At 51.1% G+C, this 12360-nt stretch overlaps 1 protein-coding gene across 1 annotated transcript; it reads right to left on the reverse strand.

The window, feature by feature from the left end:
• Window positions 1–3051: 3051 nt before the first annotated feature.
• On the reverse strand, window positions 3052–11903 carry CTRC (chymotrypsin C). The gene is made up of 8 exons (XM_060396601.1): window positions 9327–11903; window positions 7795–7886; window positions 7598–7695; window positions 6604–6729; window positions 5609–5745; window positions 4673–4818; window positions 3651–3803; window positions 3052–3128 (listed from the first exon to the last, which is right to left on the reverse strand). Exons 1-8 carry the CDS (start codon window positions 9445–9447, stop codon window positions 3114–3116), a joined length of 888 nt encoding a protein of 295 aa, XP_060252584.1. The 5' UTR covers window positions 9448–11903; the 3' UTR covers window positions 3052–3113.
• Window positions 11904–12360: the final 457 nt, after the last annotated feature.

The raw sequence follows: 12360 nt of genomic DNA on the forward strand, positions 1-12360 counted from the left end.
CATTGGGGGTCCAGGTATGAGGTCAGTAGTAGTAATGACGCCTCCTGTCACAAGCTTCTGTTGGCTTCCAAAGGGAGGTGGAAGATGTGCCCATTTTACAGATGGGGAAACAGAGTCTCAGAGAGGTTAGGTGACTCAGCTGCTGTCACTGCTTGTTAGCCAATAAATATCCTCCTTTCTGCTCTGCCATATTTCATGCTATTAATTTGTGTCTTAGATAATGTGAGGGTATGAGAGACTTCCAGGATGGCTCTGATTCTTCACCTCTCACTTTATCCATGCCATTTGCCTTGCAATTTTGCAATGGCCTTCTGGGAGGAGGATGAGAGCCCTGTGGAGCTGAGCTTCCCCAGTCAAACCCAGACTTGACCCCTAAACATATGAGTGTTTCCAGCCAAAATCGGCAGTTAGCCAAAATAAGCCACCTAACTGACTCCCAGCTGAACCCAAGTGTGTGAGCAATAAATACCTGTCTTTGGATGCTACTGAGAGTTTGTGGTTGGTTGTTATGCAGCATTATTAATTATGCCGGAAGTAGCTGATACAGCTGGTGAAGGCCTTTGTGAACATCTGTGAGCAATAACTCTCTCAGGTTTCTATTTGAGTTCAAAATTGCCAGTTTTGCTCAGGATTGTCAGCACACACCACAGCCTCCAACCGTCCCTGGCATGGCCTTTAGAGGAATCTGTGTGAGAGAATCCTTGAGAGTTGGGGATTAATGGCAGAATAACATGGTTGTTAGTCACACAGGCTCTGGAGTCAGACCACCTGAGTTTAAGTCCTGGTGCCCCATTACTAGCTGTGTGACCTTCGATGAGTTTTTAAACCCCCTCTGAGCCTCAGTTACCTCATCTGTAAAGGGGGATGATTATCAAGGTTGTCAAGATTATTGTATAAATGAGGTCAAGTATGTGAAGCTCTTGGATGGTACCAGGACCATTGGTCGCCCTATCCATGTTCCGTGCCTTATGCTCTAGCAGAAATTGCTGCCTCGAGATCCTCCCGAGCAGTCACCATGACTTTGCTTATGCCCTTCCCTTAGCCAGGAAAGTAGTGACCCCTTATGATATCCCCAAGAGTGTCAGTTAGGTGTGTGCTGAGCTGCAAGTTATGGAAAACCTGACTGCAGTGTTTAAAACAAATGCAGATTTATTTTTTCCCACAAAACTTGATATTCAGAAAATGGTTGCTGGCATCAGAGCTGCAGCTTGATGATGTATGAACTCATATCTCTGTAATTCTCTTGGCCACAAGATGGCTGCTTTAGCTCCAGATATCTCATCCACCTTCATATTCATCACAGGGCAGTAGAGCTTGGTGATCCAGAGCATGGGCTCTGGAGCCAGATTAACAAAGTCTGGATCCCAGCTCCATCACCTTCTGGTTAAATCACCTTGGGAAGTCATGAAATATCTCTAGCCTCAGTTTTTTCATCTGTGAAATGGGGATGACATTAATAGACTATATCTTAGGATTGTTTTGGGGATTAAGTGAGGTAATACATGTAAAGCCTGTAGAATAGTGCCTGGCACATACCAAGTATTCAGTACGTGTTAGTTATTACTTCATTATTACAACTGTAAGGGACTTGGGGACAAATAGTATTAATGTTTAGCACATCTTTCTTCCAATATAGAGACAACTACAAAAGAAGGAGGTCAAGCAGGACCAGGGGGCCCTTGGGTCAAGCAACCAGAAACATCTTCTGTGCTTGGAAATGTTCTGTTCAAATGTGAAGACTCAGCCTAGGGTATCACTGCCTCTAGGAAGGTGTCATGGACTCCTCTCACCAACTGACACTGGTTTAAGTGTCCCTTATCTGTGCTCCTGGACTGTATTCCTACCTTCACGCTTATACAGTGGCCTCAATGATCTATTTATGGGTCTGTCTCCTGCAGAACAGGGGTCTTGTTTGGACTGTCCCTGGATTCCCAGGGCTGAGTTGGTGCTGGGCTTCTTGTAGCCTCCATTGCTTGTTGAGTAAATACTTTTTGAGAATGAGCTTGGCATTGTGGGAGGTCATGGTCCCCACCTCCAGGAACCAAAGTCTGATGGGGAAACTGGGCAACTCATTGACCAACCAGAGGTAGTCCTAGTTGAGGGTTTTCCTAGGAAGACTTTAGAGGTGGTGGTGGGGGCACCTCCCTCCTAGATCAGCTCTAGACTAGGAGCCCTGGTGATCCTCAGGAGTGCCCTAAACTAGGGACACTCTGGTCAGGGATCAGGGGCCCCACGTGGACCCACCTCACTGGACACTGGGTCCCTCATCTTTCTGGCCCCATGTGCCCTCTAGGCGGCCTCAGGACTAGAGAAGCCTGAACTGAGCCTCTTGTTTGTGTATTACTGGTCGTTTCTTCCTGTGACTTGGCCCAACTTTTTCCTTTTCTGGGCCTCAGTTTCCCTGCCTGTCTAGTGCAGTGCAAGCTTGCCCACCTCTGACCTGCTGTGACTACATGTGGAAGCCACTGCTGTTTGACCAGGGTGTGGTGGTTCACAGCTTATGAGATGTGTGTGTGGGGGGGTGGGGTGGGGTGCAAATCTCTGGTGTGTCCTTAACTCACGTCCCCTCAGGCACCAGGTTGCCTCCTGGGATCGCCTCCTCCCCCAGTACCTCCAACAGCTCCCCCTCAAGGCCAAACCAGCCTGAATGAGGGGGCCTGTCTTTCCATCCTTGGTGTGGAAGGGGCAGCCCCCAGAGAGCTTCTGAACCCTCAGGGGACATGGGAATCAAGAATGAAGGCAGGGGACTTCCTTGGTGGTCCAGGAGCTAAGAATCTGAGCTTCCAGAGCAGGGGGCCCAGGCTCAATCCCTGGTCAGGGAACTAGACCCCACATCTGCAACTAAGAGTTCAAGTGCGGGAATTAAGACCCAGGGCAGCCAACACCCCACTCCAGTGTCCTCGCCTGGAGAATCCCAGGGACGGGGAGCCTGGTGGGCTGCCGTCTATGGGGTCGCACAGAGTTGGACATGACTGAAGCGACTTAGCAGCAGCAGCAGCAGCAGCCAAATCAATAAATTAAAAAAAAAAAAAAAAAAAGAAAGCAGTCAGCTTGAGGGGGAGAGAGGTTTATTGTGGTTGTTGGGATTTGTGGCCTGGGCTCCTGGGGATGAATCACAGCTGCAGTTTCTGGAGAAGCAGAGAACAGTGAGGGACTCAGGGTGGCATGAGTCTCAGCCGGGAGGGAAGGAACAAGGGGGCACAGCAGGTAGTACCAGGCCTTAATGAGCCAGGCTCGCCTCTGCCCCCAGGGTTGGCCCCCTCAGCACGTCCCACCACTGTGCAAGTGGGCTCAGGACACTGCCTGCTCCCAGAGTGACCCCCTGTCCCTCCTCAAAAGGTAGATGGTCATCCATGCCACCCCCTCTCCTGTGTTGGGGCCATATTTCACCTTTGGGAGCCCTGGTGGGGAGCCTAGGGTTGGGACAGAAGGGTTTGCTGAAGCAAATGGATTAAAGGGTTGGGGAGTCGATGGCCATTTCTTTACTGCACCCGACTCACGGCTGCACGCAGTAAACACTCGATACTTCTTGAGCAGGTGAATGGAGGAGTGAGTAGAGGAGCAAGCGAAGGAAGGGCAAGTGAGGGTGAGGGGCGGCAGTGAGGAAGGAGGGGCGGGCAGTGAGGAAGGAGGCCTGGGGGCGCACCCACCTCGTTGATCCAGTCGATGTAGGCAGACACACGGGTGAAGACTGTTGGCTTTTTGAGGGTGTTGCAGCCCAGCCCGGAGCCGAAGCTGACGATGCCACGCACGTCCCAGTTGCCGTTCTCGGCTTGGCAGTTCAGGGGGCCGCCCGAGTCCCCCTGCAGCAGATGGGGTGGGCGTCAGAGGGAGGCTTGGGCCACTGCCGGGGGGGTTGTGGTCAGAGTGGGGCAAGTGAGTTGGCCTCTCTGCCTTGGTACCTCCTGTTTTGGCCTCAGCTTGTCCATAGTGAGGGAGGCAGAGAAGATATGGTTTGGGAGTGATTTGACCTTTATCCTAGGGGAGCCCTAAAGTATCAGATTAAGTCTTGGTTTGCTGTGTGATCTTGGGATAATGAGAACCCTCTCTGTGCCTCAGTGTCCCATGCCTGTGTCTGAGCTGCTCAGAGAGGTGAAGATGCTGGGAGTTGTGTAGGGGACCCTGGAAAGTGAGGGAAGTGGAAATGGGGAAAGGGTGCTGTGTTTAAAAGTGGGACCGTCTCTGATTTCCCTGGATGCTTCTTGCTTCTGTGTCAGATTCCGTGAGTCCTCTGTCTCCCTGGACCGACGGAGTTGACGGTATGATGGAATGTGTGCCCAGACTTGAATGAAGTCTCTTCTACACGTCAGACTCATTTAGTCCTCACAGCAGCCCTGTGCTTCCTGTTGCTCCATTTTATAATAGGGAAACTGAGGTTCAGAGAGGTCGAATGGCCTGCCCAAGGTTATGCAGCTGTGAAGGGGTGGGATTGGGACTCGGATCCAGAGACTGACGTTCAGCTTTCCTGCTCTGGCTGTAGTGCTGGTGGGGGAGGGGAAGGGGGACAGTGACAAGCTTTTCCTAAGTCCCCTGAACCCAACTGGGACTCAGTCTCCCCCCAGGGAGAGGGTTCCTTGTGGGGTCTCCCCACTTCTCACTCCTTCGCTCTCCTCCCTGCCCCTAGCACTTGGCCATCTGCATTAGGGCTGGGGTGCGGAGTCTGGACACTCACGTTGCAGGCTGAGATGACTCCATCGCCCCCGGCACAGACCATGGTTTCCTTCACCGTGGTGCCCCACCAGTCTCTCTGGGAGCATGTGGCATAATCCACCACAGGCTGCAGGCCCTGCTGTAGCTCGGCGGCAATGGGGCCGTTGGCTGGAGAGAGAATGGGTCGTGACTGGCAGGCAGCCCAGGAAGCCCTGGCCCCAGGCCTTCAGGGAACAGAGGGCTAAACGGGGCTGGGCCAGGCCAGGCAAGTTCTGGCAAGACTTTAAGGGACACACTCACATGCCTTTTATTGAGAGGCAAGACTCTGAGCCAATGGTCCCAAACTGGGTTAGAGACCCTTCAAAGGGTCAGAAGGGTAAAACCAACCCATAGAAAACCCTCAAGAAATAACTACCATTTATCTTTAATTTATGTTCTGGGGTTTTAATTGTCAATGGTTTCCTTGTAGTTCTCTACCTTTGGAGTCAACTGTGAAAAGATTTTTCTCAGCCCCCAATTTTTCAAGTACTGATCTCCATTTTCCTCTAAGTCTTCTGTAGGTTCATTTATTTGCATTTAACCTTTAAATTCAGCTGGAATTTACTTGAGAATTCCACTCACTGGAATATACTTGGTATGTGATCTAATCTCCGACACCAAAATGGTTAGTTTCGTTGATTCAATAGTCACTTAACATGGCGCTTAGTAGATGTCCAGCCCTGTTCTAAGTCCTTGACAAATTTTAGTCCATTTAATCCTTATAGCATCCCTTATATGCACTTGGCATGTCTGGCACATGGCACGTGCTTAATAAATATTAGCCATCATTACACAGTTTAAGAAGATGTGAAAATGTTAAGGCAGAAAGGAAACTGGTGGGCAAATGTGGGTGGCATGCTTCCTGTGGGGGCTGCTTCCTCCAGGAAGGCGCTCATGATTTGCCAGGGGCTATACTCACTGTAGAGACGGCCCCAGCCAGTGACGTAGCAGGGGTAGTCCTGAGGCAGCAAGGAGCCCGCCTCTGGCAGGCAGGCCACCTGGATCGTGTCACTCAGTTCCACGGTCTCTGCCAGCTTGATAAGGGCAATGTCATTGCTGGAATCCAAAGTGGAGGTGGTAAATGACAGGAGGGCCTGGTGCACCAAGCAAATGCCAAGAGGCCTGGCCTGGGAGTTGGGAGTCACGCCAAGGGTGACCAGGGGTCCTCTTCACACATCCCAGACTGCCAGGTTTTACTAGTGGACAGAGATGCTGGGGAACAAATGATCTGCTTTCTAATTCCATCACCTGCCCTGTAGGTGTAGCTTCTTCCCCCTACTTGTGTCTTCACATCACGACAGCCTTAGCAGAGAAGTGCCAAGAGCAGATGCCTTCTGAGCCACTGTAATTGAACCACCGTATCAGCCGAAATTAAGCTAAAGCAAACTGGAAATTATGACTGTAAAAATACTTGCAGATTCCATTTTTAATGTTTCCGCGTCGCCCGAATGAAAGCAGACAACCCTAGGTAGACTCGGTTTGGTTTGTGGTTCTGCCACTTAGTGGGCTGTGTGACCTGAGACGCATTCCTTAACCTCTCTGATCCTCACGTTCTTGTCTCTGGCTGTTGTGAGGATTAAATAAGAGATGGCATGTGAAGTGCTTATTGCAATGCGGGCAGGCACGCAGTAAGCATCAATAATGGGGAGTGCTGGCTGACAGACTTCAGGTAGCATACCAGGGGGGCCCCGGGATTCTTATTCCACGTGTACTTTCTGGAGCCCCTTGGTCAATGATGGGAATGGGAGGGGTGTCCGTCTCCTCTTAGCATTTTGCTGTTTTGTGTAACGCCATCATCTGCGGGCCATTCAGGGTGAGGATGGGGCCCCGGGACAGGCTCTGTCTCCATCTAAGGGACCTCCTCTTCTTCTGAGCTGCCCCTGTGGGGCGTGTGATGGCCAGCTGGGTACTCACCGAACTAGGAAGGAGTTCCACTTTTCGTGGACAAAGATGGTGTCCACACCCACATAGAGGGAGCCGGCCTCGTCCTCCACCTCCAGGTTGTTCTTCCCCAGGGCCACGCGGTAGGTCAGGGTGTTGCTGGACAGAGCAAGGGGGCCAAGTCAGGGTCCTGCCCCCACTGGTTGGCAGGGTAGAGAGGGAAGTTGGGGGTCTGGTAATGCAGCTTCGGTGTCACTGTGGAACTCATTTGGGGGAAGGCACGGTTCACCCCATTGACCCTTCCTAGGGCACGGGGTAAGGACCCTGGTCTTGGAGTCAAGTCCGTTCTAACTGCTGGGTGGGCAGGCTCGGGCCTCAATTCCTCTCCTGTAAGGTGGAGATAATCTTAAAACTCACCTGCCAGGGATGCTGTGAGGATGAACTAGTCCACACTGCTGCTGGCCTGCATTATCTCACCCGTATTCCCCTCTAGCCACCTCCTCCTCTCCCCTCACACAATCCGCTCCTGCCACACTGGCTTCCACTTTATTTCTCAGACATACCAAATGGACTCCCTCCTCTGGACCTTTGCATCGGCTCTTCCCTCCATCTGTGACATCTTACTTCCAGACCAGAGATTTCTTCCCTTATTTTCTTCAGATCTTGGCTCAAGCATCCCCTTTTCAGAGAGCTCTTCCTGGGGTCATGTCATTTAAAATCGAACCCCTCCTTCTTCTTATCCTCTTCCTGCCTCTTTGTTTTTCTTCGCTACCGCTTGTTTTGTTACATATTTACTTGTTGGATGGCCTGTCACTGTCTTCCACTAGAATGTAATAAGCTCCCTGAGAGCACAAACTGCATTTTCACTCCCACGTTCCCTGGCACATAGTAGGCGCTCACTAAATACTTGTTGAATGAATAAATGGACAGCTGAGTTACTGGATATGCGTAGCCTGCTTGTCCCTGTGTCTGGAGTGTGTGCCCTGGAAGGGCAGTGGGCGGGGTGTCTGGGTGGCTTCTGGCTCACCTGATGCAGTGGGCAGCTGTGAGCACGTGGCTTGGGCTGATCAGGGTGCCACCACAGGTGTGCCTCCACGTGTTATCCCTGAGGTACTGGAGGGAGATCTGCAGGGGGGAATGTGGCAGGATGCTGTTTCAGCCCCAGGGGCACACTCCCCATTCCCCTCTCCACTCTGCCTCCCACACCCGCTGCAGTGAGCTTACCTGCCAGGGCCAGCTGTGGGGAATGGCGTCCTCTCCTCCCACCACACGGGCTGATAGGTTGGGCTGGAAGATGGGGACCCCACAGCTGGAGGCTGGGGGAGACAGAGAGGGAGAGCACAGGTGAATGTGGCTGGTATCTCATTGAGGAAGGGACAGGTGGAAAGAGCACACATTTAGGGACTAGGCAGACTTGGGTTTGAATTTTCCTGTAAGACTTTGGGGAAGCCGTTGAGTTTGCTGGGCCTCAACTTCCCTTTCTGTGAAATGGGTAGACTAGCACTAACCTAGTAAGTTTGTCCTAAGAACTAAATGATGCATATGAAGAGTTGAGCAAAAGATCTGGTATAGAGTGAAAGTTAAATCACTGAAGGAAACACCAAGGTAGGCTGGCTTGGTGTGAGTGCCCAGGTACACCTGGGTTCTCCATCCTTACCCTGCTGTCCCTTTTGAGGCCACAGCATGGCGGGGATGTGTGAACATGGAACCCATAGAATTCCAGATTGTCTTAGCTGTGGAATGGTCAAGAGCAAGTGCTGGGCATACTCGGACTCAAATTCTGCCTCCACCACTAACCAGCCATGTGATCTTGACGAAGATACTGAACTTCACTGTGCCTCAGGGTCCTCATCTGTAAAATGGGTCTATATTAATAGACCCTGCCTCTCAAGGTTGATAGTGAATCAAGTTGGCTCCTGAATGTCGAGGGCTTAGCAGAGTGCTTGGCACAGAGTAAGCATGCAATACACAGGAGCAGCTATTGTTATTATTACTACTGTTGTTATCAACTGGAAGACTCTTAATGAAGTGCTCTTATTTGCCAAAAGAGCCAGTGAGCTTTAGAGAGGTGATATGGCTTGTTTAGGTCCTGCTGAGAGAGAGTGACATTCGAGTCAAGTTCCTTGACTCCCAATCTGGGAGAAGGCTGCCAACACGGGAAGCTGCCATCCTCTGTGCCAGCACAGAATCCCCAAAGGAGAGATGCTGATCCCAGGAAAGGTAGGCCCCAAAATTGTTTAATTGCTAAATGGTGTCCAACTCTTTTGCAACCCCATGGACTGTAGCCTACCTGGCTTCTCTGTCTATGGGATTTCCCAGGCAGGAATACTGGAATGGGTTGCCATTTCCTTTTCCAGGGGCTCTTCCCAACCCAGGGATCAGACTTGCGTCTCCTGCATGGACAGGCGGGTTCTTTACCACTGAGCCAGCTGGGAAGCCCAGACCCCCCGATGGTCCCCGGGGTGCCCGGGGATGAGGCAGCTTCTGTTCCCCCAGGTTGATACTACATCTTTCTGCACCTCATCGCTCATCCTCACCCTGGGGAGGTCAGATCATCGGCCCTATTTCGCAGATACAGAAGCAGAGTTGCCCAGCAGGCAAGTAGCTCATTTGACACAGCTGATCAGTAGTAACTGGACCCATACTGGACCTCAAAGCCCCTTTCCTAAAGCCCTGGAGAGCAGAGGGCCCCTGCCCCTATCCTTGTCCAAGCTCACAGCCTGGTGGCTGCAGCTGGTCACAGAGCCTCAGCTTACCGTAGGCCAGGAGCGTGGTGAAGACCGTGATGCCCAACATGTTGTGAATGCTCAGAATCAGGTGAATGTCGTGGTGGCTGGGGCAGCACTTATAGGCACATAGGGGGTGGGCCCACCTCATCAAGGCCGAGCCACCACTTGGAAGAAACCTGTTCTGCCGAGGCCTTTTCCCTGACCTTGGGTGGTTGCTGTTTAATTTGGGCAGAGATGGAGCTGGCTTGGAGGCATGGATTTCCCAAATATCCAGACAGAGCAAACTCTTGCATTTGCAGGTATGGGGGCCCCATCACGCTGCTTGGCCTGACTCATTCTTTTTAGTTGTCATTTACTAGGCACCTACTCTGTGCTGGTTGTCATGCTCAGTAACTCTTGCAGTCCCTTAATGCTCCCAACAACATGCAGTAGATTCTCTTGTCTGCTGATTAAACGTGACAAAGCTGAGACTCAGAGGGTCAGTGACCATCCAGGGTCACACAGCTAGCTGTACAACAGGGTTTGAAGTCAGCCTTTCAAATGTCAGCCTGCAGCCCCAAACTGCTATGACGCACCGCTTCCTTCTCTGTCTTTATCACTCTTTGTTTACTTCCTGGCTTTTTCTTTTTCCCTCATTCGACTAAGTCTGTCGGATCTTGGGGTTCCCCCTGCTCTGCAGCACCTTCTCCCCCTTGGCTGTGGATAGAGGCTGAGGCCCTGGCATACCCTGCAAGGTTTTGGTTGGCCAAATTCCTACTTGGAGCCAGCTTAGTTGTCTCCCTGCAAGGCCCTCAGTCTCTCGTTCTTTATTTATTATTTTTTTAAATATAAACTTATTTATTTTAATTGGAGGTTAATTACTTTACAATATTGTATTTGTTTTAAAATGGGCATGTAGGATCAGATGAACTCTCGGGCTCTTTTCAGATCTTAGATTCCATAATTTAGATGTAAAGGTTGAGTGCTACTCTGGATGCCCCAAAATTCCACCTGGAGCCTCGGCAGTTTGGGTTCAGCCTTGACCTTGGAGAGTTGCTCTACTTCATTTGCCCTGAGGCCTGACTTCTCTTCTTTGAACTCCTCCATGTGCTGTTTGGAAGTTGTTTTCTGAGCTGGGCCTACTGGTCATGGACATTATTTAACCATGCTCTTTCACTGGGAGCAACTGGGCAGAGGTGGAAGCTGCTTCTGGTGCACGACTAGTGTGCATGGCTAGTGTGCGTGGCTAGTGTGTGTGGCTAGTGTGCACGGCTAGTGCCAGCCCCTCCTGACCTGGTCCCGACGCAGGGAAAATCACTGGCCAGAGGATGCCATCACTCCAGGGACTCAAAATGCCGAAAGTTCTGGTGGTGACACTTGGCTGGCTGACCTGGTCTTCTGACCACCAAGATGAAGAAACAGCCCCAGGAGGGCTGGTGAATATCTGCAAAGAGGTGCCCTGGGGGGTGGATTGCTGCGATTGGAAGGCAGAGGGCTTGGAGTTGGATTAACTTAAAGCTGTGCGTCTTGCTTGCCCAGACTGTGAGGCACTGACTCAGTAGGTGCACAGAAGCCATTCATTCCTTCATTCCTCCCACACCAGCTGAGCAGCTCCTGTGTGTAGGCTCTGTGCTAGGGCTGGGGCCACAGAGAGAATAACACCCTGTTCAGCTCCGCTGGAGCTCCCCGCTCGCAAGGTGATAAACGTTCCTTTGAACATACTGGGCCAAGGTCTGGGAGCCCGAACAAGAGTGCGTTAATCCGGGGCAGGGGAGCTTGATGGGCGCAGGTGGGAAAGGGTCCATTTTCTGCAGATTGCATGTCCAAAATGAACTTGAGATTCAAAAAGATGCATGCAGCTCTATTTTCCCAGCAGGATTATTTACAATAGGCAAAACGTGGAAACAGCCTAAATGTCCATTGACAGATGAAAGGATAAAGAAGACATATATGCAATGGAATACCACTCAACCATAAAAAAAGAATGAAATAATGCTATTGCAGCACCATGGATACAACTAAAGATGATCACACCAAGTGAAGTAAGTAGAAAGACAAATACCCTGATATCTAAACTATGGCATCAACAAACCTATCTATTAAGGAGAAATAGACTCACAGACATAGAGAACAGACTTCTGGTTGCCAAGGGGCGGGAGAGGGAAGGACTGGAACTTTGGATTAGCAGATGTAAACTTTACGTATAGGATGGATAAACAATAAGGCCCTTCTGTTATAGCGCAGGGGGCTATATTCAGTCCCCTGAGATAAATCATAATGGAAAAGAAGATATAAAAAAGAATGCCTATATGTATATAACTGAGTCTCCTTGCTGTACAGCAGAGATTGGCGCAACAGTATAAATCAACTATACTCTGATAAAAAATTAAAAATAACAACAACAACAACAAACCCCAAATGAACTTGAGGACTTGAGGCTATGAGGATGCTGTAACCCCATCTTATCCTGCTGGCCCTCGTGTATTCCAGGGCCTGGAGTGGGGCCTCCCAGGATGAGGGCACTTAATGTCAGCCAGCCACTCAGGGCCAGACTGTGCTGGAAAAATAATCAGGAGTGACTTGGCAGAGGCTGGGCTTGAGGGTGTGGGGAACGTTAGGAGAAGCGATGCCAAGGTTGGAAGTCAATGAGGACGCTGGTGAGAGCCTGAGAAACAGGGCAGGTGCCAGGATGGGGGCCCATTATTTTTAGTTGCTGGGACAGGACTCTCGGGTGGCAGCTGTTACATCCTGGGTGGGGCCCATTAAGCAGGCAGGCCTGGGGCTGGCAGCATTTCTCCTCAAAACCAAGTGAAAGTAGGGAGTTGGGGAGCTGAGTGAGGGATTTGGTGTTTGGTGCTGGGGGCTGGGACTTGGTGGTGGGGAGGCTTACTGAGAGGCCAGAACATGGTTGGGGATTGAGGAGCCATCTCCCTTCCCCACTCTTGGTCCCTTAATCCCTTCAGGACTTCTTATTCCTCTCGTGGCCCCTGCCTAGGCTGGGAGAGGGGGTTCTCATGGTGGCTAGGCTAGGGTCCCTCCCAGCTGCATCTGATGGTGGAGGGCCTGACGTGGGACCAGCGGC

The sequence above is a fragment of the Ovis aries genome, chromosome 12, assembly GCF_016772045.2.
Source record: "Ovis aries strain OAR_USU_Benz2616 breed Rambouillet chromosome 12, ARS-UI_Ramb_v3.0, whole genome shotgun sequence".
NCBI lineage: Eukaryota > Metazoa > Chordata > Mammalia > Artiodactyla > Bovidae > Ovis > Ovis aries.